At 39.8% G+C, this 26521-nt stretch overlaps 1 protein-coding gene across 2 annotated transcripts in view; it reads left to right on the plus strand.

Moving 5' to 3' along the window:
- The first annotated feature begins 7677 nt into the window (after positions 1 to 7677).
- map3k7 (mitogen-activated protein kinase kinase kinase 7) overlaps positions 7678 to 26521 on the plus strand; it is a 38828-nt gene continuing 19984 nt past the window's right edge. For both annotated transcript variants that reach the window (XM_038289212.1, XM_038289213.1), the window contains exons 1-8: positions 7678 to 7947; positions 8352 to 8471; positions 8547 to 8657; positions 12410 to 12475; positions 12551 to 12596; positions 16732 to 16870; positions 18350 to 18474; positions 19319 to 19447. In XM_038289212.1, coding sequence (XP_038145140.1) covers positions 8379 to 8471; positions 8547 to 8657; positions 12410 to 12475; positions 12551 to 12596; positions 16732 to 16870; positions 18350 to 18474; positions 19319 to 19447 — 709 coding nt within the window. In that variant the 5' untranslated portion in view covers positions 7678 to 7947; positions 8352 to 8378. The remainder of the gene's footprint in view (positions 7948 to 8351; positions 8472 to 8546; positions 8658 to 12409; positions 12476 to 12550; positions 12597 to 16731; positions 16871 to 18349; positions 18475 to 19318; positions 19448 to 26521) is intronic.

Genomic DNA, 26521 nt, shown 5'->3' on the forward strand with positions numbered 1-26521 from the left:
ATCTTATTTTAGAGTAAAAATACTAATTTCATTGGCAAATTATCTCATTTACCTACTCAAACTAAGACTAAATACACTTAATTTTTAGACATTTTTTATTATTTTCCAGTGCAAAGTGTCTCGCTTACCTCCTCAATTCAATACAAAATGCTCTTATTTTAAGAAAAAATGACTTATTTAGATTTACATTTTCTGCACTGGAAAAAATCTAAATCTACATAAGCAATTTTTTCTTAAAATTAGTGAATTTTTCTTGGATTGAGGAGGCAAAAGAGACATTTTGCCAATGGAACAAGACAAACAGCATGCAAAACTAGAATACTTACAAGTGTTGCATCTGACCCATGTTACAACTATCCATGGTCAGCACTAAGACGGGTTTCAGGCAAACATGGGAGACATAAACAAACCTACCTGAAAATGTAAAAATGAAAGGAAACATTAATATTAAATAGATCGCCTGGGTTTAGTTTTTACAGGTCATCTGCAAAAAAAGAACTTAATTTTTGTTGAATTACACTTTAAGTCTCATTCTCTTGTGTAGCCCCTCTATTTACTTTACAATACAGCAATATTTTCCTTAATGACTGAAAATAAGCTTGTTATTTTTGAAGCAATCTATTTCATAAATGTTCAGAATTTAGTAAAATATCAGTTTTTCAGCCGGATAATTGTTTTTCATTTGTTTACATATGAATTAATTGTTTACTTACAGGAAGTAGTTTCTTTCTCTTCAGTGTAATTAAACAGTAAATCCTGTAAGAGGAGGTGATATCCATATCGCCAACCTTCAGCACTTAAAAGCCATAAACACAAGACAAATGTTCATCAGCTGCACAAGTGAACTGTAATCAATCATGTGACTTAGCTGAGGAAACAGATTATTTTCTGTGCAGGAGAGTGCTGATGCTGGCATAAGAATATAAATGAATGCCTGCTAATTGTAAGGAATTTTCCTCTATAGCGCCATACAAATAGATGAAATATAGCGGCCTCATCTAAGAAGAAAGAAAGTAGGAACGGTGACTGATCACTACAGGCAGGAGCCGGCTACTTGAAGTACGACAGCAACACCATGTGGCCAGGAAATAAAACATCTCCTCAACCTCTGAAGAAGACGTCAGACACAGCTTCTGTGTTCAAACTGGACTGGAATGCATTGTTCAAATGATCTCTCTTTATGCTGTTTCTGAAAGCTTTAGATCAGAAAGCAGAATATCGTCACAGAGCAAAGGAACAAATTGATTCAATTAGAGGCTTTTACAGATCAGGAGATAAAGAAGCTGGCCTAAAATTCTATTCAATTCCATTCAGTTTATTTCTATAGCTCAAATTCACAACACATGTCATCTCAAGGCACTTTCCAGTTCACCAGATCATCCAGTCAGATTGGTTCAAAGTTTTCTATCCAAGGAAAACCAGTTGATTGCATCGACTCATTGACTCTTCAGCAATCCCTCACGCTAAGCATGCTTTTAGCAACAGTGGAGAGGAAAAACTCCCTTTGAACAGGAAGAAACCTCCAGCAGAACCAGGCTCAGTGTGAGTGGCCATCTGTTGCAGGTTTAAGGAGACAGAAGCAGACATAGAAAAAGAAGCATAGATACAAAAAGCACCTGTAAAAGCCAGGCAGACGAGCTCCGAGCCAGCTCCCATGTCAGAGGATGAAGGGAGCACATCCAGTTAGTCACAGTTAGAGAAACAGAGAGATCAGATCAGGAGATAAATAAACTGGTTGTAATTGAGTTCAACTCCAAATGAATTGTTCTCTAACTTTGACAAAGTAAAAATCAAGCCAAAAAGGAAAACATGTGCAGGAAGGAATTAGTATACCCCTCATACCTCGGCAGGATTATAGGAAGTAAAGCAGGTTACCGACGGATGTTAAAACAGTGCCAAGGATCAATTTTCTAAAAAATGGGACTAAAAGTCATATCCAAACAATCCTTGATACAAGAGTAATGTAGAAATATTTCAGCCAGATCAAGTATTCAGGACTAAAAATGTTGAAAAATCAAGAGGAGAATTCCTGGAAAAGTAAACCTGACCCAGACACTGTGTCCAGAGACACCTGCTGATCTCCAAGATGACTCCAAAGAGACGATTCTTATATAAATTTCTACTAAATAAATACTCTATCAATAACGACACTCCATCCCAAAAGCTAACATGGGGTTAACAGCACTGTGCTCTAAGATCACGTTTCACACACTTAAAGATGCTTTCCATCCTTTTCCTCTTTACTTGCAAAAAATAAATTTATATCAAATATCAGTCAGTTTTGACCCAGAAAATTAAGAATTTATTTTTAGTGTCATCATCAGTCAAAGGATTACAATACGGAGCTGAAAAAACGGACAATTTGAGAGTTTGGAGAACTCAGAGTTCAGAGGATGAGAAGGAAATCAAACTAAATATCTTTAGGACTTATTTTAAGGTAGATTTAAAAAAAAAAAGTGTCAAATCAGGATATGGATCATGGATGGACTCCAGCTAAAGCAGAGTTCATCAGGAGCTGTGTGGCAGTGATGGGGAGGGAGTCAGTCCCTGAACCGCTGGAGAAAAGGACTCTGCCAATGATGGAGTCCATAAGGGCCAATGGGAGCCGTTCTTTGCACAGCAACAGAGAGATACAGAAAGTCTTTTGTTCTGGCAGATATTAGAAAGTTAATGCCTCCTGAAGGACTGTGCGTTTTATTAATCTTTTTTTTTTATTAAATTTGTGTTTTTTGTCCTATTTTTACCCTATTTATCCAATCCAAAAACCAGACATTTGCAGCTAGAATAGTCATTTACCACATTAGCAATGTATAGAGTGTATTTCTTTAAAGTTAAGACTAGTTTAAAGTTATCTTCATTGATAAGTACAGTGCTTTTCCTTCAAAAATAAGGACATTTCAACGTGACCCCAAACTTTTGAACGGTAATGTGTATATTTTTTGCATTATTTTTTTACATTTGCCATTACTATAACAGCTTTTTGATAAAGCTGCACAGGATACAAGTGACATTAATTATGTAAAAAGGTTCTGATAGAATATTTTTATCAACCCCCCCACCACCACCACCACCACCATGGACTGTTCTCCCTGCTGCCCTCTGGAAAGAGACTTCACAGCATTCAACACAGGTCCAGTTGTACAGTTTCTTCCTCACCGCCATCAGACTGCTGATCTGTTAAATAAAATGGGTTATAAAAAAACAAAGCAAAAAAAAAAAAACCTAAATGTTGGAACTGTAACTATACAGTTGTATGTTTAGATCACTTTTTGTTCACCACAGTGGGTTTTTTTTCCATCACAATGTTTTTATCACTGCTGCTAACCTTTATCATGGCTGCACTTTAAAAAATGAAATGAAATGTTTGTTTTGGGGGTTTTTTATATGCAAACCTAGAGTATTAACATAATTTCTTACATCCACTCTTAAAACCACTAAGAAAAAAATTGATAAGAGAGAAAAATGTGTGACAACCACCACAACCAGGGGCGGAGCTAAAAGGGGGTCCAGGGCAGCCATGGCTAATCTTTGGCTAACCTGGTGATCTGTTGTTTCTGTCGGAACATACTTTACAACCTCCAGAACAAGAAGTTCCCCTCTAAACCGGAAGGTGGCAGCAGTGATAGTCTCAGGTGGAACGTTCTCACTAACTATATAGTTCTATAGTATATTAGAAAAAATGACAGTGATTATCTAAATACTCTCATAAAATAATACAGTTAAATGATTGTTTGTCTCTGTGTTGCCCTGTGATGGACTGGAGACCTGTCCACGGTGAACCCTGCTTCTCACCCATTGACCACCACTTGCACCAGCACCCCTCGTTACCCCACTTGAGAGTAAGCGTGTCAGTGGATGGATGGATTGCTATGATGGAAAAGATTTGTATAGCAGATGTGCAGCAAAACTGTGATTTTATATGCAGTTTATGAAGTTAAAAAGAAGCTCGATTAAAAGCTTTAGAAAAGCATGTTTCTTCAGTAGAAATACGTTTTATTCATCAGCAACACAACAAGCTGCCATGACATCTACCTGTTTTACATCACTGATGGATTTCACTGCAAAAAATTGAAATATAAATAAGTCAGGTGGTCAGCTAGGCCAGGTACCAGGCCCAGCTGACACCTGCTGATGTTTATCTATTTATAGAAATGGCCAAAGCACAGTCACATGGTGTTTCACCCAACTTTCGAATGGGGCTTTAAAATTTCTAAATCAGATTTCAAAATATTTTTTTTAAACACTTTTTGTTTTAAAGCTGTGTAAACAAATAAAATGAGATTTAAAATTCCACCTGATATGTGTGACTCTGTGGGAGTAATGTAACAGCAGGTATTCATTTTTAGCCCAGCCCCCTAATGGCCGCCATCATTGGAAACTAGAGGCTCTGACCTTTCCAAGGAGGGAACATAGGTCATTGTGCGACCATTTTAGGAGATGTAACCGGCATGCGTTACATAAGCTTGCTCTGTTATTCTTATTTTCTATTCAGTTTGATGATATTATTGGTAAATTTCAATGAAAGAACGACTAAATCCCAGAAGAAAAGGTTTTCCCTTATGCAAAAGGTATCCAATAATGGAAATCAGCATATTTGTCTGACCAGATTCCCTTTTATGAGTGGAACATATGCATTTTTGCATAATTTGGCCACTTTTGGAACGACTGTGCCAAAATCCCATTTCCGCCTAACACAAACATGCTTTAACTCATTCAGTCCAATTTAGCTTAACTTATACTCAAGATGTGGATCTATAAAGTCTGAGTTCATCCAGGGTTTCAAATGGGCTTCATGGTGTTTTGCAGTCTTTATTTTGGGGGAAAAAATTGGCAAGGCTAATTATTTTTCATTTTTTCTTTGTTTAATCCCTTATAAATCAGACATGGTGACATTTAAAATAGTGCTTCCAGCTGTAGAATATTCCTAAATGCCTTTCTGTCATACAAATACAAACAATTGTATTTCCAATGTATAGTTTGGGAGCTGTTCTTGCTTTAATTCACATGGAATTAGCTCCTAAGACCCTCAGGGCTTAAGGGGTTAAAATAAGTGCACTTTTCTTGATCTGAGGAGGTAAGTTTGCCAATTTACATCTAGAATAATTAAAAAAAAAATAACATTTGCAGTCTGTTATGTAAAGTGCATATTATCTAGTTATCTTATTTCAAGAATAGAAGTGCTAATTCCATTGGCAGATCATATCATTTAACTACTCAAATTAGAAAAAAAAAGAAAGTAATTCAAGAATTTTCTACGCATTTCTTGATCTTTTTTCAGGTGTGTATTTTAGCTTAGAGATGTTGGAGTGACATGGTTTATTCTTAGGGATATTCAGGGCAGTTCTAGATACTTTCCCTTCTTCGGTTCAGCCATGATGCAGGTTGATGATGCCGAACGGCTCTTAGGGTGGAGGAACAGGGAAATGACCTGAAAGAGAGGGACCCATATGGTCTACTTTTCAGATTTCTGGCAGCATGTGATGTCTTTTTGACCGCAGGTCCCAAACCACATGCCAGTGCAGGTAGTTACAGAAAAGCTGCCAGGTGAAAGTATTTTAATCACCTTTGAAATGAGTGATTAGAATAATTATTCCATGGGAGAGGGATGGCTCCTGCTATTAACAACCCTCTGTTCAATATCACAACAAATTAGTTCATGCTCATTAGTATGAGTTGTGCTTGCCTAGTGGTTTGGAAAACCTCCTTTGGGAACTTGCTTTATTACTCCCTGTGTGAGGAGCATGTAATTAACATTCATCAACTGCTATGTTTATAAAGTAACCACCCCACCCCTAAGAATATAACCCTGCTGTTACTAAAGTGTAACAAGCCAAATCATGGAGGCTTTTGGAATTTATCTTGTGAAATTAATCTCACAATGTATTTATTGTAAACAATGTTTCTAAATGCATCAATTAGCATGCTGTGTTTACAGAATAAAGAGCAAAATATGAGCAACAATATAAAGTATACGTTGATGGTTGCTGGGTAACTCCCCTCATGTTAAGGGTCTGATCAGAGTCCAGAAAAATACACATTAATATCTGATTCCCAATAAGTAAAAAAAAAAAAAAATCCATTAGACTTTGTTTCCTAGTTTAAGACATTTGTCTTCCCATCTAGGAAGCTTTTTCAATTCAAAATGTCAGAAATAGCATTGAGTTTGAGGCTTTACACTGCAAAAATGATCTCGAAATAGGTCAACATTTCTTAAATTAAGTGTATTTACTCTTAATTTGAGGAGATAAATAAGATGATTTGTGAATGGAATGAGTATTTCTACTTTTAAAGTAAGATAATTAGATGATATGCGCTTTAAATAAGACAATGCAGTTGTTTTTTCTAATTTTAAATGTAAATTGTCGTGTTCCATTGGCAAAGTTTACCAATGGGACACAAAGTTTAACCTACCTCCTCAATTCAAGAAAAAAAATGTACTTACTTGAAGAAATAATTACTTATTAGGATTAAAATTTTCTGCAGTGCATCCAGCAGCCCAACAAAGCCTTGTTTTTGTTTAGAAAACATGCAAATTAAAACGGATGAATGGGTCCACCTCTTTGGAATGGGGGTTGTTTGGCTTCTTTGTAAGCCTGCAATGCCTCATACCTGTCGATGTCTCTGAAAGGGGGTTGTTGGCCTGGCTGAATAGGGGTTGGGGCTGCGCTGATAGCTGGAAGGAATCAACTCTTTTGCTGCATTGTTGGTTTTTTAAAGCTGAAATCTGTTTTAGTTTGGTTTTTTTTTCTTAACATAGATGGCTTCCTTCACGTCCCTCTTAAACCACCTATTTTCTTATTTCAATATGTGAAAATTATTATCTGATGGTTTCCCTGAGAGTCTTTCTTAGGGCAAGAAGCAGACCATTTTTAAAATTTACTGCACTGGTTTCTGAAAATAAAAATAACCTATTACCTAATTCTGCCTTAGAGAAGGCAGAAAAAGATTTTACATGTATCACCAGACTCTACCGACGACATTTTCAGGGAAAATTTAAACTCACTTTTGATTTGGCCCTAAGGATGGGAGAACCCTAAAAGGATTTTTGAAAAGATTCTTGAACTGTAAACACTTTCTTTCTTTCTTTCTTTCTTTCTTTCTTTCTTTCTTTCTTTCTTTCTTTCTTTCTTTCTTTCTTTCTTTCTTTCTTTCTTTCTTTCTTTCTTTCTTTCTTTCTTTCTTTCTTTCTTTCTTTCTTTCTTTCTTTTGAAATGTTTTTATTTTATTTAAATTCTGATGAAGGGACTGTTTTTTTATCCATTTTTATATTTTTAATTAGGTCTATTATTTAAATATATATATTTTCTGCAAAAAAAATAAAAGGAGGAATTTAAAGCATAGGCTAATTTGGAAAAAAAAAACTTGTAATTTTAAACTAGTGCAACACTAGTTTAAAATTACTTCATTCTTATATTGGAACAAAAACAAATCATTTCTCATCTTGGGCTTATTATTGAATTTAATTTATTTCATTGTATTTTACTTTATTTTATTTCATTATATTTTACTTTATCTTACTTTATTTTATTTTACTTTACTTTATTTCATTTTATTTTATTTCACTTTATTTTTCTTTATCTTATTTTATTTTATTCTATTGCAGTTGTGGTTGGTGTATCGGTATTTGAATTTTCAGAAGGAAAGCCAAATCGTTAGTGTTTAGTTTCCAGGGGACAGTATTCCAGGGTGCACACACATCCTGCTGGAGCTGCCGAGCGTCAGCGAAGAATAACACCTAAAGAAGAAGGCAGCTTGGCGAGTTTAGAAGAAGTTATGTCCGGCTGTCCGGTGGACAGGGAGAAACATTTTCTAAGGATGGACGTTATTCTTCTGCTTCCGGAACAGGAGTGGTAGAGAATGTCTACGACCCGGCGCTGCTGACACATCTACGACGAAGGGTTGGATTCTCCCTGTAGCTAGCAGCAGCTACCTGGCTAGGAGGCTAAAGTAAGATGGCTAGCTGTAAGCTGTAGGCCTTGGTGGAAAAACCCCCGTTTACCTGTGACTGGAGTCAATTGGATCCTAAGTGGTAGATTGTTCCACCTTGGCTTGATAATAGGAGGTTTTCATCGAGGAAACCACCGGGGTGGTTCTCCCTGAGGCAGCAGGCAGAGGGCTGTGAGGGTTTGTTACTGTTAGCCCAGCTGAGCAGGCAGCTGTCATAACACCAGACAGACTGTTATAAACATGGCTCACTCAATAACTCACTGAATTAGACTTGCGCTTTATGGTTTTAATAACACTGCGCTTCTTTCATTCATCTTCATCTCATTTAGCCAGATCGTTTTGTTAGGCTTTTTTTCAAACAAAGTTACCAACTTTGTCTCTAATGTAGTAATATCTGTTTTTAGCAAGTTACTAGCTTATTTGAGCTAGTAATGTCTCAAGCGTTGCCACCATCTGACATGCTGGAAACACCACCTGGGTATCCGTTTGAAGAAATCAACTATGAGGACATTGAAGTTGAAGAGGTAGGATCTGGATTTGAACTAATGCGGTGATTGCTCTGATCCTGATGGTGATGAGGTTGTTCATTTCCGGTGTAGGTGGTGGGGAGAGGAGCCTTTGGAGTGGTCTGCAAAGCCAAGTGGAAAGGCAATGATGTTGCCATCAAGACCATCGAGAGCGAATCAGAGAGAAAAGCTTTTATAGTTGAGGTACTGTGGAGCTTTGCACTCATGGCATTTACACTTCATACATTACCAACATGTACATTTATTTGTCAACTGACATAAAGTAGTCTTGTATACAAAACCATAAATGTATATTATTTTATACAGAGAGAGTGTTTCTTCTGCTAAACTATATATGTGAGCAATCAGGTCAGCCTCCATTTGGTCATCTGGTTTTCCATCTCTGACTCTTTATCTGAATAATGTTAGACCACTGAAGCATCTATTATCTGTAAAAAGGTTGTTATTTTTTCAAGTCCCCGGGGATATGGAGCTGAAATGTCTGAAAGGGTTTGAAAAGGTTCATGAAGCGTTGAACTGTTAAGAGTTAAGTGCTTCAACAATCCCCACAGTTCAAGAGGCTTCACAGTGCAGAACTCAGGGTTCCCGCGGGTCCTTAAAAAGTCTTAAAAAGCATTGAATTCCTCAAAATAAAACTAAGGCCTTAATTGGTATTAAAATGTCTTAAATCAGTCTTTTGTAGGTCTTAATTTTTAAAACATCATAAATAGGATTATTTTCATTATGATTTATTTTTGTAATCTAAATAAAACATTAAAATTGACCTTTTTTTTATTTGAAGAAAATAACGACTCGCCATTATTGGTTCCGTCCCGATAGCGGAACCAATAAAAGCGTTGTTGCGGCCGGGACGTTGGGGAGATGCAACATTAACTTTTTGTCTGGAAAATATGAGCAAGTGTAAATATGATGAAAATTGTCTCCAGCCAAGAGTTTTCTCCATGGCTAAAACCAGGGAACATACATGAGGCTCAGTGGATTTATGCAAGAAGTCATTCAAGCTCAGAACGATGGGAATTAAGGCAGTGGAGTCGCACATGCGAAGCACGAAACATAAAGCGTCAAAATGAAGTTACAGAGAAACAGCCGGTATTTCTCAGTTTAGTTCCACCCTTGTCTCTGCAACGCCTCCACTTATCACCAAATCAAACATACTAAGAAAACCATACAAAGAAAAATGGCTGCAAAAAAAGACTGGTTATGCTGTGGCTTTAAAACTGATTGTTTTGTTCCCTGCTAAAACAAAGTTTTTGAATTCAGTTAAATAGTGCAGTGGTTTATGTTAAAATAAACCTTTGGGTTAAGTTGTCGCAAGCAGGTTTTTCTTGTGTTTCTTGTGAATTTGGTCTTAAATTTTTATTTCAAGTGACATTAAAAAGTCTTGAATTTAACTTGCCTTATGCTGTAGGAACCCTGGAACTACAGTTAGTAATATAATCTGTGATTTTCTGCAATTGATTTTCTTGTTTTTCTTTCCTTTTAAGTTCCTTTGAAATAGTTAATAATTGGTGTGTATAATACACTCTTCTGTAAGTTTTTTTTTGTGTGTGTAAAATGTCTTAGAAGAGAAAAATCAGCTTCACAGTTTTTCTGCCATTTTAGTTAAATAAGCTCAAGCAGAAAGTAAAAGTTCTTGTGCAAATTGGGCAATGATGAACAAAATGAAAGGTTTTAGTCATTTTATTTAAAAATAATAATTTCCCCTCAGTTTTTGGTTTTAATCGGGTTGGAAGTTACGTGTACAACCAATCTTATGGTTAAACCAACCATTAAACTAAAATACTGTATTATTGCAACTTTTAAAAGTCTAAGGCGGGTCTTGAACCATCAACCTTAGGAGTGAAAGCCAATGACTTAAAGCTCCCCTAGCCCTGATAGCTTTTCACTAGAAAGCAGAACAACTTAACACTGATGTGGCATCTGTAACCAGCGGCTCGCTCAGATTCTGATCATCACATTGTTTAATCTAACCAAACTAGTTTTAACCAACTAGATTGGTTGGAAAAACAACCAATCTATTCTTGGAATATATCCAAACTCTATCCAACTGACACCAACTCTCCTACAAACTTCCACATCTGGACTGAATACTGATGCTGTTTAAATGTCTGAAGCACTTCCTGAAGCGCTCATGTCACGGTATAGAGGCTTCGAACGTCATCTATTTTGGCTCCTTTGCTAAATAAATCGACCCTCAACACACGCTTCGGGGAAAATGCCCGATCCGTTAGTCGACAAACGGCTCGAAGCCTCGGCTCATCTCATATCATCACTAACTGAAAGGTTAAGTTCATGTCTACAGCTGACATCAGACTACAGTTGGATTTTATAGTCGTTGTGATGCTTCTAGTTCATCGAAGGAATACAAACAGTTGTTGCTCCATTCCTGATTTCTATTGGTTTTATATTTCTCACACTTAAGTATTTCAGGGCATACAACAAAAGAAAATGATAATATGAGTGAAAGACAAAAACATAAAAACTGAAATTTGAGTTTTTAAATGAAGGATTTTATTATTAATTTGGGGAAAAAAATCCAAAACTAGGTGGTCCTGTGTGAAAGTGCTTTTACAGCGTTTTACAGAGTAAGACGCTGTAAAAGCAAAAGAGATCCACCAACATCTCTGATTCTGAGATGTTGGTGAATAAAACAAGCAGAGGCTTTAATAACTGTGCTTTAAGCTGCATTTCTTATTGGTGTGGAGGAAGTCAGATACTAAGGAGGAAATGGAAAACATTTAAGATAAAAAACTTTATCATCTGTCAATCTGCTCTATCCAGAACTCCTCAAGTGGAGAGTTTTTAGTTTCATCCGGTTTAATCTTGTAAAAAAGCTCCTTTAAGGAACTTTTTGCTATCTGATTATTAATCGAATTAATTGTTAGTTGCAGCACCTCTATGGATACAAGAAAAAAAACTCTCCAATATCAGCCGGTGTTTTGTCAGCCAGCAGATCCACAGTCAGAAACCGTTTATCTCTTTAGTTATGTATGAAAAATAAACTTTAAACTACTCCAACGGGCGTGGATCCCTTTAGTTATTTACAAAAAAACAATTTAATGACTTACTTTTTGGTGTTTTTTGAAGCGTATGGCAATCTAACCTTAAATAGTTTTCTCTGTACATGAATAAAGGGAAACGCGACCATTGAAGTAGTTTAAAGTCTATTATTTGTACAAAACTAACGGGATAAACGCAAATCTGACGTATTGCGCCTGCATATTGACTATGGGTATGCCGGTCTGACAGAATACCAGCCTGAGGTATTGCTGGCTCTCTAACTTTGGCCCCCTGGCCTACCTCAGGTTACACATCACTATCATTATTGTATCTATGCTTCTTTTTCTATGTCTGCTTCTGTCTCCTTGAACCCCAGTGGGCCTCAGCAGATGGCCGCTCACACTGAGCCTGGTTCTGCTGGAGATTTCTTCCTGTTAAAAGGGAGTTTTTCCTCTCCACTGTCGCTACAAGCATGTTTAGTGTCAGGGATTGCTGAAGAGTCAATGAGTCGATGCAATCAACTAGTTTTCCTCAGATAGAAAACTTTGAATCAATCTGACTGGATGATCTGGTGAACTGGAAAGTGCCTTGGGATGACATGATGTGAATTGGCGCTATAGATATAAACTGAATAGAATTGAATCCTTAGCGGACACTCGCTAACCTTTGCTGCTTTTTTCTCAGCAGCATCTTATATCGTATTCTGTTGTACTTCCTGTTTTTCTGCTAGTCAAGCACTTTAGAAATCATGCCTGTGTGATGGCAGCCACTTTCACTAGCAGCTCTTTTATCAGTTGACCTCATCCACACCACAGAGCAGCCAGAGAAAGGCCGGCTTTCTCTCTCATCCTCTCCTTATTTCCCCTGTCAGTCGTTAAAATGTGTTCGCTGTGTGACCAGAGGGTCTGACCTCTTCGTTTCTTCCTCCTCTTCAGCTCAGGCAGCTTTCACGCGTGAACCACCCCAATATTGTGAAGCTGTATGGCTCCTGTAAAAGTCCGGTGAGTTGAATAATGTATCAGGACGCACTTTTCAGTTTTCTGTCAGGCTTATGGAAAGTTTCTTCTCTCCTTTAGGTCTGCCTCGTCATGGAGTATGCAGAAGGTGGATCATTGTACAATGGTGAGTCCACATGCGGTTCTACAGAAGCTCTAATGGCGTCTGTTGAACAGCCCTTTAACTGGATGCATGATCAGCACAGCCACCTGCAGTGTTTGTAGCACTGTTACTCTTTCCAGATATTTAAATGCACCCTGGAAAGATGTGAGACAGAAAGAAGTCTGAGTGCAAAGGATCTGCTTTTGTCCTCTTGTATGTGTGTGTTAGATCTGAGTCAATAAAGCTCCTTTCACACCTTGCTGATTTATCCAGCGTCTGCCTGACGTCCCAGAATCTCCTAAAACTCTGGCATACGCTGAACTTTCTATGGATTTTTTTCTATTTTGGGCGTATACATGGAGTATTAATAATGAGTCCAGAACTTCTGTCCAACGACTTCTGCATAACGCACGGCAGCATAAAGCCCATAAAATGATGGTTTTGCATCATTTCTGGCCTGCATAAAAATATGTCTTTTATCGCGGTATTAACCTAGCTGCTGTTTACCACCCGCCAAAAAAAAAGAATAAATAAAAATAAATAAAGAAAGAAAGAATATTTTTTGTGCCAGCAGATTGAGCGTCATGTCTGCTAGGAAGTGTGTTGGTGGTGGGCGTGAACGTAGGGAGGATCCATCACCCTCCCCTTCTGGCTCACCCTATGATGGGGATGAAGTCTGGAGGAGAACTGATGGTTTCCTCCTGTGAACCCCCTTTATACCAAAACGCTGCCAATACGCCATTATACAGTAGCTGGAAGTTAGAAACACGTTCAGCGCTCGTCTGGAACACGTCAGATACCTTGATATGCTTGGAGAGAAGTTCTGGATAAGTTACGCAGAGGTTTAGGATCAGCTAGACGCCACAACTGATGAGGAACTTAAAGGAATAGTACACCCAAAACATGATTAGCCTTCATTTTCTACTCACCCCCATGCTGAACAACACTCTGGAGTACTTTTTTGATATCTCAAATGCATCTGGAGATCTGGGAGGCTTCTTGCTGTCTGCTGACATTCAAATAATGGAGGTCTATGGCGCCCGAGACAGAAAGGTCCATAAAAGTCCACAAAAAACGTGTCAATATTCCTCCATACTGGTCGTCCAATGTATTCCAAGTGTCCTGAGTGGGTAGCGTCCATAATTTACTCGAAACGAAGTCATTTAGAATGTTTTTAGAGCATAAACAGTAGTGTATAGGATTTCCTGAAAGCGCGCACCTGCGCGTTCACGGCGCTACGGAAGCCGCGGCAGACCAAACCAGATGAAAGTGCGCATTCAGCGTCTGCTCTGCCGATAATGCAAGCGTAGAAGAAGAAATGTGCTGTTTACCTGTGCAAAGAAAGAAACAACGAAAGAAAAATGTCTGAGGACTTCAGTGTTGATGAAGAGCAGGAGTTCTTTGCCGAGCTGAATGCGCACTTTCATCTGGTTTGGTCTGCCGGCTTCCGTAGCGTCGTGAACGCGCATGTGCGCGCTTTCAGGAAATCCTATACACTACTGTTTATGCTCTAAAAACATTCTAAATGACTTCGTTTCGAGTAAATTCTGGATGCTACCCACTCAGGACACTTGGAATACATTGGACGAGCAGTATGGAGGAATATTGACACGTTTTTTGTGGACTTTTATGGACCTTTCTGTCTCGGTCGCCATAGACCTCCATTATTTGAATGTCAGCAGACAGCAAGAAGCCTCCCAGATCTCCAGATGCATTTGAGATATCAAAAAAGTACTCCACGGTGTTGTTCAGCATGGGGGTGAGTAGAAAAAGAAGGCTAATCATGTTTTGGGTGTACTATTCCTTTAAGGGCTGGTTCTCCTCCCGCAGCAGCTTGTCTCAGATATTTCTGAATTTATGCTCAATATTGAAGTGTGGTCTGCGCTATGTTATTCCACGCCACAACACGAGAGGGACTATCAGGAACTAGCTGTGGGTCTAGATACGGCCGAAGGGGTGAGGAAGTGGAGGCAAGTTTGGGCGACAACGGAGGGACATGAGGGCCAAAAATAGCGTGGAAAAAGGTTCCCAGCGTTCTCGCGCCCCTCGCTCTTCTAGCTGGTCCAACATCACATCTTTTTACACAATGGCGGTCAGACAAACAAAAGAAGGCGTTAAGGTACGGAACACGCATAGAGTAGATTGGATGTAGATTTGACCAATCAGAGGCCTCCTGTTTGCGGCCACCTACAATATGGGAGAGGTGCAGCAGAGTGTCTGTGGAGGGGGCGGGAACGTCTCTGCGTTCACCGCGACACACATGCAGACGAGCTGGCAAAGGATAAATCAGCCTTTTCACTGAACGTATGTCAACCATCAGATAACTGAGCTGGAACTAATGGCCCACAGATGGCAGACGCTGGCATGCAGCGTATGCTCATACTTGACGTATGTGGACGTGTTTCAGCGTACCCATGACTTATCCAACGTATGTCAGCGTTTTTTTCTAGATTTTTCGTACGTCAGGCATACGCTGGTCTAAATCGTCACGGTGTGACAGCAGCTGAATGAACTGAATAAAGTTTATATTAAACCCTGACTACTGGATGTTGGCTTGAACCTTGGTTGAATGGAAATGTGTATCTTCTGGGTTATTGGATAGAAATATGTAAGAATTTGGTCCTTTTACAAGAAACAAATATGTTCATTTTACATAAAATCTTTAATTAAAATAATAATGTTTGCATGCTGCCTTGTTTTCCGGATGTTTCCGCATTTTTCTATTAAAGAGTCTGGATCCCTGTAGGTCTCAGGCTGGTGCTTCGGCCCCCACTCTCCCCTCCTCTAAACACGGGCGTACACAGTTCGATTTTATATCCTTTTTTGGGTCGATTCTTCAGTTGTGCGAGAATTTTCCGATCGGGTCGACTTTCACCCTGATGGTGCATGGTATAGTGTACAGGGGGTAACGAGGGGCGATCAGCCCCTAACGACCACCTCCCCATCAGGAATCTTAAGGTCGGGAGAAAATCAAACATGTTGGAATTTCAGTCAGCTGTTGTAAGGTGGTCGTAGGCTAATCGCTCAGTGGGCAAACAAGGATTCTTCTTCTTCCTTTCAGATGAAAACCCAGCAGCATGGCCAGGAGTTCTTTCTGTCAGATCAGATTAGATTAGATTCAACTTTATTGTCATTACACAGGTACAGGTACAAGGCAACAAATACAGTTTAGGCCTAACCAGAAGTGCAATAGCAGCAAGTGCAGGATAAATAATGGTTCCATAAGTACAGGACATGGGTTCTACTGAATGAGTATAGAGATGAATACTGTTATAAACATAATTACACTAATAGATTTGTCCCATGAATATATATATATAGATGACTAGTGTTGTGAACTAAATTTACAGCTGGATATGTACCGAATATAATATACAGGTGGATATTACTATAAATAGGCTTTTTACAGATTTTATTTTATTTTTTTTACAGATATGTAAACTGACAGACTGTAGTAGCCATGTTTGCTCAGCCATGTCTTTGTCCAAATACGTGGTCTCCTTTTCTTTTTAGGGCTTTCAGCACAGAATCGCACAAATTATCAAGGCAGCGTGTTTCACTCTAGTGAGCTTCATATTCCTCTTCTACTGGTTTGGCTTCTGGATAGACCAGTCCCAGTAGCGCCATCTCACTGTGGAGCTGAGTCCACCTGGTTTTATACGTACAGTATGAGCAGGTAGATCGCATCAGAGCGTCGGGTCGCACAGCGTGAGAACAAAAATTGTGAGCTGTGAACTTTTAATCCCTGCAGGTTCATCGTACAGTGTGAGCTGTAGCTGCATGCGATGATTGAAAACATCGTACAGTGTACGCCCGGCTTTAAAGATGAGCTCTAACTGTAGCTAGTGAAGCGTTATTACAGTGATATGAGCTCTAATTGGTTTCCATTCAACAATCTCTTCTTCTCTGAAGTCACTGATCCTCTGTTATGGAGGCAGAACGTTGATGTTTTTGGTTCTTCCGCACCGATGTTCTCGGTTTGGTCTTTTCTCCCATCTGAAGCAGCCGCAGCGAGGAGACGCTCGGCCTCGTGTGTTCGGTCCTTTGTTGGTTCCACATGTTTGCCACTGCACTGAACACCTACCCAACCCAATTTGCTGCCTGGTTGTGGTTTTGTTGTCCATTGTGTTGGTTTGTGACTGTGTTCTCTTGTTCACAGTGCTGCATGGTGCCGAACCCCTCCCCTATTACACTGCTTCCCATGCCATGAGCTGGTGTTTTCAGTGTGCCCAGGGCGTGGCCTATCTCCATGGCATGAAACCAAAGGCTCTCATTCACAGGGACCTCAAACCACCTAAGTATGCTCCTTCTCCTCACTACACACTCTCTCTCTTTTCACCATCACAGGGGGGCAGCGATGCGCCCTGAGGGCCCCGCCTGCATAATGTCTTTGATCACGGTATTAACCTAGCTGCTGTTTACCACCTGCCAAAAATAAGAAGAATAAACAAAAATAATAAAAGAGGTTTTTTCGGCAGTAGACTGAGCGTTGTGTCTGCTAGGAAGTTTGTTAGTGGTGGGCGTGAACAGCATACGCTGGAATATGACGCTGGATTTTGCTAAAAAAATTTTCACTGTATGTCGATGTGTTTCAGCATGTTTCTACATGCTTGTGACTTATACAAAACGTACCCATAACTTATCCAACTGTTTAAGGAAAAATCTGTTTCCACCTTGAAACTTTCTCTCTCCGGTTCTTTTTCCTGAAGAGAGATCACTCAGGACAAACTCTGTAAATAACACTTCATAATGTTTATGGATTAAATAACCAGGAGACACGACAACAGGTTCTGATAGAAATTATAATCTTGCTCAGATCAGAGAGGTTACTTAGTTCTGCTGCGTTCACACCGAACACAGCAGAAGCAGCGAGTTTACATGCAAAGTCAATGGTTGACGCACATCAAGGCGCAGCAAAAGGTCCCTTGGCGCGTTATGAGCAGCAGGCGCAGCGCGTCTAAGCAGCTGAAGCAGCACGTCGGGAGCGTTTAAGCATCTGACGCGCCGCATCAACCAATCAGAGACGCTGATCTGGGAGCTGACAGGGAGACAAACACAACGCTGATGATACAGAGCGCTATGATCTCTCCTCTAAAACTGTTTATTAATGCCTAAATTAACTTCAAATGCTGAAAGCTGCCGGCAGAATATGTTCGCTTTTATTATCCTGGTGCCTGCAACCGCTTTTTTCAGATAAACTACTATTAGATGAACTACCGAGGGAAACATCAGTTCTAACATGCAACAGGCAGCTAATATTAAGGTGTAATGAACTCACACATCATCAGTGATAATTATCCTAACCCCACGTATTCCAGCGTTTTGGCCCGTTTTCTGGTACGTCAGACATACACTGGTCTAAATCGTCAAGATTTGACACGGCCCATACCTGATTCTCTTTTTTAATGGTTAAAGTTTCCCCTTCCTTACCAGCAACAGTGCTGTAGAGCTGCTTGTAGCCTTAGGGGAGCTCCAGGTATGGCGCCCCTAGTGGCTAAACATGCACAGTGCTGTTTTATAATAGTGTTTTAGTCTGTTTGATAACCGCAAACTGTCAAACATCTTTCAGAGCAAAGAGGGATGCGAATAAATCATCTGCTTTCCTCTAATATTAACTCTGCCTGAAATTAAAAAAGGCTCCGTTTAGGATCTAATATTAGCCTAATGAGTGTTTTTATGAAGGAAGAAAGAAGCTAATGAGAAAGGATTATGTCTATAAGAGGCTGTTTTAAAACATTTCACCGTTTCTTTCCTTATTACCTGTATCCTGTGTTCAGTCTGCTCCTGGTGGCAGGTGGGACGGTGCTGAAGATATGCGACTTTGGAACAGCTTGTGATATTCAGACCCACATGACCAACAACAAAGGAAGCGCAGCCTGGATGGCCCCCGAGGTATTTGAAGGCAAGTAGAAGTGGCGTTCCCGCTGCTTTGCTCCATTTATTTCAACAGAATGCTTCCACATTTGTTTGCGTTTTTAATGCATTTATTTCTCTCTGAATCCCCTCCGACCTGTTCCAGGCATTTATTTTTCTTTCTTACACCTAACTTCGCTCTGGCACTTTTCACTTAAATTGCATGTTGGCGCTGCGAGCATGGATGCATTAATCGTTGCTTCCTCCTCAGCCGTCGTGATCCTCTGCTTTATTGATGGTAGTAGCTAAAGCAAGGCGAGAAGATGGATGGTTTGATACTTTTGCCTTTATTTCCCCAGGGACACTACAGTGTGGAATTTGTGTTCTCATTCAGCCAGGAGCCTAATGTATCGCTAAATGATGAGACATGTTCCTGGCGAGAGGGTCAGGAGAAAAGATGAAATAACATCTAGTCATTATCTTGTTTTTGGAGGCGAGATCCGCGTCTCGAATGCAATTAAACAACTTACTCCTGGCCTCTGCGTGAACTCCTCGCAACTAATTTGCATGGGCGTGAAGAGCAATCAAAAGCACCGACACAGCAGGTTTAAAATAGGTTTGTGAAGCGCTCTTTTTTTCTTCAACAGAGGCCTTGTAATTAAGCAACACAGGAGCTGTTCATCAGTGAAAACGTTTGCATGTCTTCATCCTTCGCCCTCCTGAAAGCGCAGAGGAGCTGGAAAACTGCTCTTCTGCTGCTCTGCTTTTCTTGGGCACATCTTTCTCTCTCGTCTCCAAACTGGCCACAGAGAATTAGTTTCATCAGTCATCACTATGAGTGTGAGCGTCTGCTCTGTTTGAAAATGTTCTGTGGGTCCCCTCTGTGTTTGCAGGCAGCAATTATAGCGAGAAGTGTGATGTTTTCAGCTGGGGGATCATTCTCTGGGAAGTCATCACTCGCAGGAAGCCCTTTGATGAAATCGGTGGACCGGCTTTCCGGATCATGTGGGCCGTTCACAACGGTGAGTCACACTGTGGGGGCGGGGGATAAGGAGCACACTCTGAACACAGAGTGAAATTTTGAAAATAATTCAGTTACTTCCAAATAACAAAGCTCCCGGTCCCGATGGATTCAGCGGGGAATTTTATAAAAAATTTAGTAAAATTCTAATCTCGCCACTATCTGAAATGTTTCAATCCTCATATGTTGTTGGTGCTCTTCCCCCATCCTTAATGGAGGCTAATATCTCATTAGTTTTGAAAAAAGGGAAAGCCCCGGAAGACTGTGCCTCTTACAGGCCTATATCGGTTTTAAACCTTGACCTGAAAATACTATCCAAGATCCTGGCCATACGTTTAGAGAGTATGCTGCCCTCTATTGTTAAGAATGACCAAACCGGGTTCATGCAAGGACGATATTCTACACACAATGTTAGGCGTCTGCTTAACATAATCCAGCATTCATCCCAGTTTAGTCCGGAGGCTTTACTTATTTCTCTTGATGCTGAGAAAGCCTTCGACCGCTTAGAATGGCCATATCTCTTTTTTACACTTCAACAATTTGGTTTAGGTGATGGCTTTGTGAAATGGATACAGATTTTATACATGTCTCCTCTTTCGGCTGTTATTACTGATGGTCTCAGATCAGAGAATTTCAGCATTGGTCGTGGTAGTCGGCAGGGATGCCCTCTGAGCCCTCTGTTATTTGCTCTGGCTATGGAGCCCCTTGCAGCAGCAATTAGACAAGATGCAAGCATTGAAGGACTCTTTTTAAATAATTATCAGCATAAAATTTCACTCTACGCTGATGATGTATTGATTTTTCTAAACTCCCCATCACACTCGATTCCTAAAATTATTGAACTGATTTTACATTATGGCTCTTTCTCCGGCTATAAGATAAATTTTTCTAAAAGCGAGGCTATGCCTATTTCTGTTATACATGGGGTTGACTCAAATATTTCTCAGCCTTTTCGATGGTCCCCGTCAGGTTTCACTTATTTAGGAATAAACATCTCACCGCACCTAAAAGATCTATTCAATCTGAACTATACTCCTTTAGTGCAATCAATCAATCGTGATTTAGAAAGATGGTGCAGCCTCCCTCTGTCTCTTTTGGGTCGTATACACTTAGTCAAAATGAACATTCTACCTCGCCTTCTGTACCTATTTCAGATGTTGCCTCTTGTTTTGTCTAAAGGGGTCTTATCACAATTGAATGGTTCAATTATCTCATTTATTTGGAATAAGAAAATTCCCAGATTAAGGTATAGTTATCTTTGCTTACCTGTACGGAGGGGTGGTCTTGCCGCTCCTTCCCTTTCGTTATACCTTTGGGCAGCACAGTTTAAATTCCTTATGGAATGGTTTATCAGTGACCCTGACTCCATTTATCTGAGCGCTGAGGCCACCCCATTAAAGGGCATTCCTTTGCGGAACTTACTATATACATCCACTGAGAAAGCCTCAGTACTCATCCAAAACAATATGGTTTTAAAGAATATGATTGCTATCTGGCGTAGGGTCAGGCGGTTGGAAGGATACAGTAACTGCTTCTCCCTTCTCACTCCTATTCAAGAAAACCCTGACTTTTCTCCTGGTCTTGAAGGTGGTTTCGCAGACTGGTCTATAAAAGGGATTAAAAAGGTTGGTGACCTGGTTCATGAGGGCTCACTTCTTAAATTTAATCAGATGAGAGTTAAGTATGGTCTTACTAATAAGGATTTCTTGAAGTACCTCCAAGTAAAGAGCTTCATCAGTTCTAAATTGAGAAAGTATAGTGGGGGATTGGCTGTCTCTCCTATTGAATCGCTGATGTTAAAGACCACGCAGCTTAAGGGTATAACTAAAAAGATTTATGATATCTTAGGTGATCTTAAAACTGATAACTCTAACAAAGTTAAGCACCTGTGGGAAGTGGATTTAGGCCCTATAGAGGATGTGGCCTGGGTTAAGTTGTGTAGCCGACCCTTCAAGGCGTTAGCATCGAATTCTACTTGGGAGAGACAATTTAAAATCCTACATAGAATATATATCACACCTGAGAAGAGACATAGAATGTTTCCAGCGTTATCAAACCTTTGTAACAAATGTCAGTCTGCTGTTGGTTCTTTGTTTCATTGCCTGTGGAGTTGTCCTCATATTCTGCAATTCTGGGAATCTGTTATAGACAAGTTACGGTTAATATTTAGGTACCAACTGCAATTGGGTGCAAGAACGTGTCTACTGGGTCTGAATGATGAGCTGCCAGATAACTTTCGTAACAGGGATCTTCTACATATATTGTTACACTGCGCTCGAAAGTGTATTATGGTGTTGTGGATTTCTGATAGAGTTCCATCCATAAGCCAGTGGACACAGACTATAATAAGTATCATTCCAATGGAAGCCTTCTCTACGGCGTTGAAAAACAAACCATTTCTTTTTCACCGGACATGGGACCCTTTTTTGGACTCTTTGGATGCGTCTGTGGCTCAGAGATTGAGACTGGGTTTAATTGACTTAGCCTGGCAAAAAGAGGTCAATTCGTAGTGTTATGTTTATTTGTTTTCCGGCTTTTGGACACCTGTTATTTATTTATTTATTTTTTATTTATTTTTTTATTATATATTTTTTTTTTATTATTATAATTATTATTATTTTTTTTATTATTGTTATTATTTTTTATTTTATTTTATTATTCTTATATATGTGTACATCCCTCTCATGTGTTTGTAGAGTGTTTAATATTTGATGTTTCCCTGCTTTGCAAAAAAGTTCAATAAAAACAAATCAAAAAAAAAAAAAAAGGAGCACACTCTGAGCCATACTCCTTATCGTTACTGAGTTTCTGAGTACCAGCCTCTAGTAGTGATGTTATGAGATGAGCCAAGGCTTCCAGGCGTGTGTCGGCTAAAGGGCAGATTAGACTTCTGCCAACGCACACATCAAATGTCGCTTGGTTCTAGTCGTAAACCAGTTTTGCTGGTATGCCTCTGCACAGTCAGTCTGGAATTTCCAGGGATGCACAGCAGTTTCCAGCCAAAGTGCAAGGTGGAGCCTATTAGAGAACTCGCAAGAACTTCACATATTTATCTCTCAGTTCTTCCACCTTTGTAAACACTCCTTTGGATCCCGCTCAAGCATCTGGCTGTTCTCCCTCCAGGAGTTGGCAGAGACCTTGGCATCTTTATATAATTTTGTCTGAGGCAAGTGGTTGTACTTCGGAACCTCCTCGATTAACCTTAGTTTTCCAAGTTCTCCAAAACCGTAGTTTTCCAAAGTAGATGTTCCCCGTTTTTTTTTTTTTTTATGTCGTGCCTCGGCAACGAATCGAGAAAGACGACCATACAGACAGCCAGAAAGGCTTATCAAGGACCAATCACAGCTGCTTTTTGTCTGCGCCGGTTTGTGACCATCCTACGCACAGTCAGGATTTTTTTTTTTTACGTCCGTTACGGCGGTTGCAGTACCTCTGCACGGGAGGCGTGGTCATGCACAGAGATCGATTTGACGGTTGCAGAGGCATATATATATGTGCATATATATATACATATATATGTATATATATCAGAGATGGGAAGTAAAGAAGTACAAATACTTCGTTACTGTACTCAAGTAGATTTTTCTGATATTTTTACTTTACTTTACTACTTATTTTTATGGCGACTTTTTACTTCTACTCCTTACATTTTTACACAAATATCTGTACTTTCTACTCCTTACATTTTAAAAAATTGGCTCGTTACTTTAGTTTTGAATCATTTCAATGGAGTTACCGTTATTATTTTTCACGTCATCAATACCAAATTCAATCTAATTGGATGGGAATCTACGTTGCATTTGACGCACCACTACAAGATGAATCGACAGATCCGGCGGTATTCATTGGCGGCAAATCATTGCAGCTTGGTGGCGGTGGCGTTAGCATAGTAGTATGGACGACGAGATGATTGAAAATGAACACAACGGAGATCTAGTCCTATTGGCAGACATCCATTTAAAATTTAGGCAACGGCATGAAAAAAGTGGTTTCTACTTTTACTTTTATACTTTAAGTAAATTTACAAGCCTGTACTTTGTTACTTTTACTTGAGTAAAGAAGTTTAATCAGTACTTCCACTTTTACCAGAGTATTTTTTAACACACGTATCTCTACTTTTACTCAAGTACGGAAAGTGAGTACTTTTGCCATCTCTGATATATATGCACTAGGGCTGCAACTAACGATTATTTTAAAAATCGATGAATCGGCCGATTATTTTTTCGATTAATCGATGAATCGGACAAAAAAAAATGTTTATATTAACCTCTTTATTCCAAAATAAACATTTTAGACAGAACAAACAAGCACACAAGTACAGGTTGCTCATTAACTGTACTGGTGCAATATGAAAAATAAATGTTTGTGTTAAAACTATGCAAACTTACAGGAGAAATGTTGCTGTACATCCACAAAATATAGGGTACTTTGTTTCATAAAGCGCAAAAAGAGACAGGCATTTTTGTTTTTTAAAGCCCCTAAGGGGTTCAAACAACAGGCCCCCCCATTTCAACAAATGAGTTTTTTTTAGACTAGAAGAGTTCTGCCTTTTAAGACAGGAAAGTATAGCAGTTAAAGTTGCTGCTTGAGAAAATACTGAACCATAGAGATAAAAATAGCCCTGTGATTCAAATTATAAATTGTATTTGGAATAAAAATGAGAGAACTAGGGGTGCTAAAAAACACATCCTCCAAAGACTGATATTTACATGGGAATGTGGCAGATAATTAATTGACATATTACTGATCTTGCTGGATTTTGTTCTGCTTTACTTCCATAAATTGCAGGATCTTCTTTTCTTTATCTTTGCCAGAAGATTTAAACTTTAAAAGTCTTGCCCTCATAATTTGCAAGTTAATTTATTTATAAAGAAAATATAAACGCTGCTTAAACAAATTTAAATGAAATTAAAAGTAAAATAAGTGGCCAACCTTCTCACTGTCTGTAACCTACTAACAAGGTAAGGAAAGCATCAGATGAGCTACCTGAGAAACTAACGTTACGTTTCCCCTCTTTAAAACCAAACAAACATGGTTACTCATCCTGCTGATCAGCTCTCTTCACTGCCATTGAAGGCTCCAACGTGTTTTCTTTTCAGGTGCTGCGTCATAACAGTGGTGCTTCCGTGCCATGTTCATTTGTTTTTACAAAAGTTGCATGTTACGACTTTTTTCACTTTACAAAGCGCAGGCTATTTTAATTATTGTGATCAATTTGCGCCGTCAATCTCGGCGCATGCGCGCTTCATTTGCAGTCTGGACGCTGAGGGTAAACTCCTCACTAAAATCCTGCGGCCCTGACTGCCGCGCTGAGAGGGATTCCTGTGGGAGAGGGAGAAATGGGTTGGGATGGGGGAGGCGCCCCACGGCAGGCAAAAGCCGCCAGTGACACCGTAAAGTCGCCAGATTTGTCGCTAGTCGCTTTTTTGAAAAATAGTCGCTGGAGGGGTCTGAAAAGTCGCTGAGTTGGCAACACTGCAACTGCGGCGCTGACTCGCTCCGCCATATTTTTTTTTTCTTCCCCCGGATGACGGCGGCGGCGGATGACGCATTAATCGTGCGACACAACTAATCGATGATTAAATTCGTTGCCAACGCTTTTAAAAGTCGATTTTTATCGATTTTATCGATTCGTTGTTGCAGCCCTAATATGCACATATATACATATATGTGTGTATATATATATATATATATATATATATATATATATATATATATATATATATATATATATATATATAGTAGGGATGGAACGGTTTATGAAAACCGTCCGAACCGTTGGGTTCGACTGTCACGGTTCGTGTGTGTTGCGTTCGGTTCATGCGCTGCTCCTTTTTCTCATAGGCGAAGCGTTTACACTCCAGAGCAGAAGGTGGCGGTACTGCGACCAAAGCCAACCACCAGTAGTAAACAAGAAGAAGAAGTAGCGAAGCAGCGTAGCCGGGTGTAGCAGAAAAATAATCAGTTGTTGTGGAGAATTGTGTGGGTATGGCGAGTGGGAAAGAACAGGAGTTGGAAGTAGGGTGGCCAGATGTCCAGCTTTAGGGCGTACCGTCCGGATTTTCAGTGGACTGTCCGGCGTCCTGCGCCGCATCCAGCCGGACGTCTATTTGCCCTCCTTTACCCCCAGATTCCACATACTCCGTCAGTGCTCCGCTCCGCTCACGTACGTCCTACGGAGTACTTGTCTTTCATGTAAATCAATGAGAGCTGTTCCACATCCTCCGCTACTCCTCCGCTCGTCACCGCCCACGTACGTCTTCTCCGTCCTTCACCGTCAAAATACAGAGCTGAGCTATTTTTTGCTCCGCTCCAGTCCGTCCAGATCAAGACCTGCAATTGCAATCACACCAAACAGGAAAAAGAACGTAGAGAAGACCCGGTTTGTCAAATTAAATTATAGTAAAAACAGATTGGTAACTAGAAATTAGAGCATAGTTTGTATATATTCCCAAAAAATAATCGAAAAATTCATCGATTTGCTAAATAATCGTCAGTAGCAGCCCTACTTTAGATATAAAGCATAAAGATCAATAAGAAAACAGTCTAGAATTGGACCGTTATTAAAACAGATAAACCAGAAATAAAAATCCAGATAAACACAATAAAACTGAATAATAAAATGTAGATGCACAAGACATGGTAACAAAGCTAACTGTTGAGAGTAAATGGCTCTAACAACTGAACCGGACCGTGCCAGACACAACTGAACCGCTCTAAACTGGTACTAGTTCATCAGTAGGGCTCGGCCTGGTTCAGTTCTGGCTCAGTTCTCTGATAACAAAGATCTCATGAGCAGAACACCTCATCTTCTTACAGTCAGCCTCTGTAATCAGGGAAGCAGCTCCTCCCCCCGACAGGTTTTCATCTAGCTTACAGAACCAGAGAGCACCATGGGGAACCTACAGAGAAATAGAAAGTAGCCAGACCACTTAGAGTCTCGCAGATGAGCTGCAAGGGCTTAAAATCTGCTCAAACCCGACAACCAGTAAAGGCTTCCAGAATAATATGCTCATATTTTTCCATTTTGGATCAAATGTAGCAGCTGCATTCTGAAGCGCTTTCAGAGGAGGCA

Source organism: Cyprinodon tularosa, unplaced genomic scaffold (assembly GCF_016077235.1).
Source record: "Cyprinodon tularosa strain WSP-4 unplaced genomic scaffold, ASM1607723v1 ctg266, whole genome shotgun sequence".
Lineage (NCBI taxonomy): Eukaryota > Metazoa > Chordata > Actinopteri > Cyprinodontiformes > Cyprinodontidae > Cyprinodon > Cyprinodon tularosa.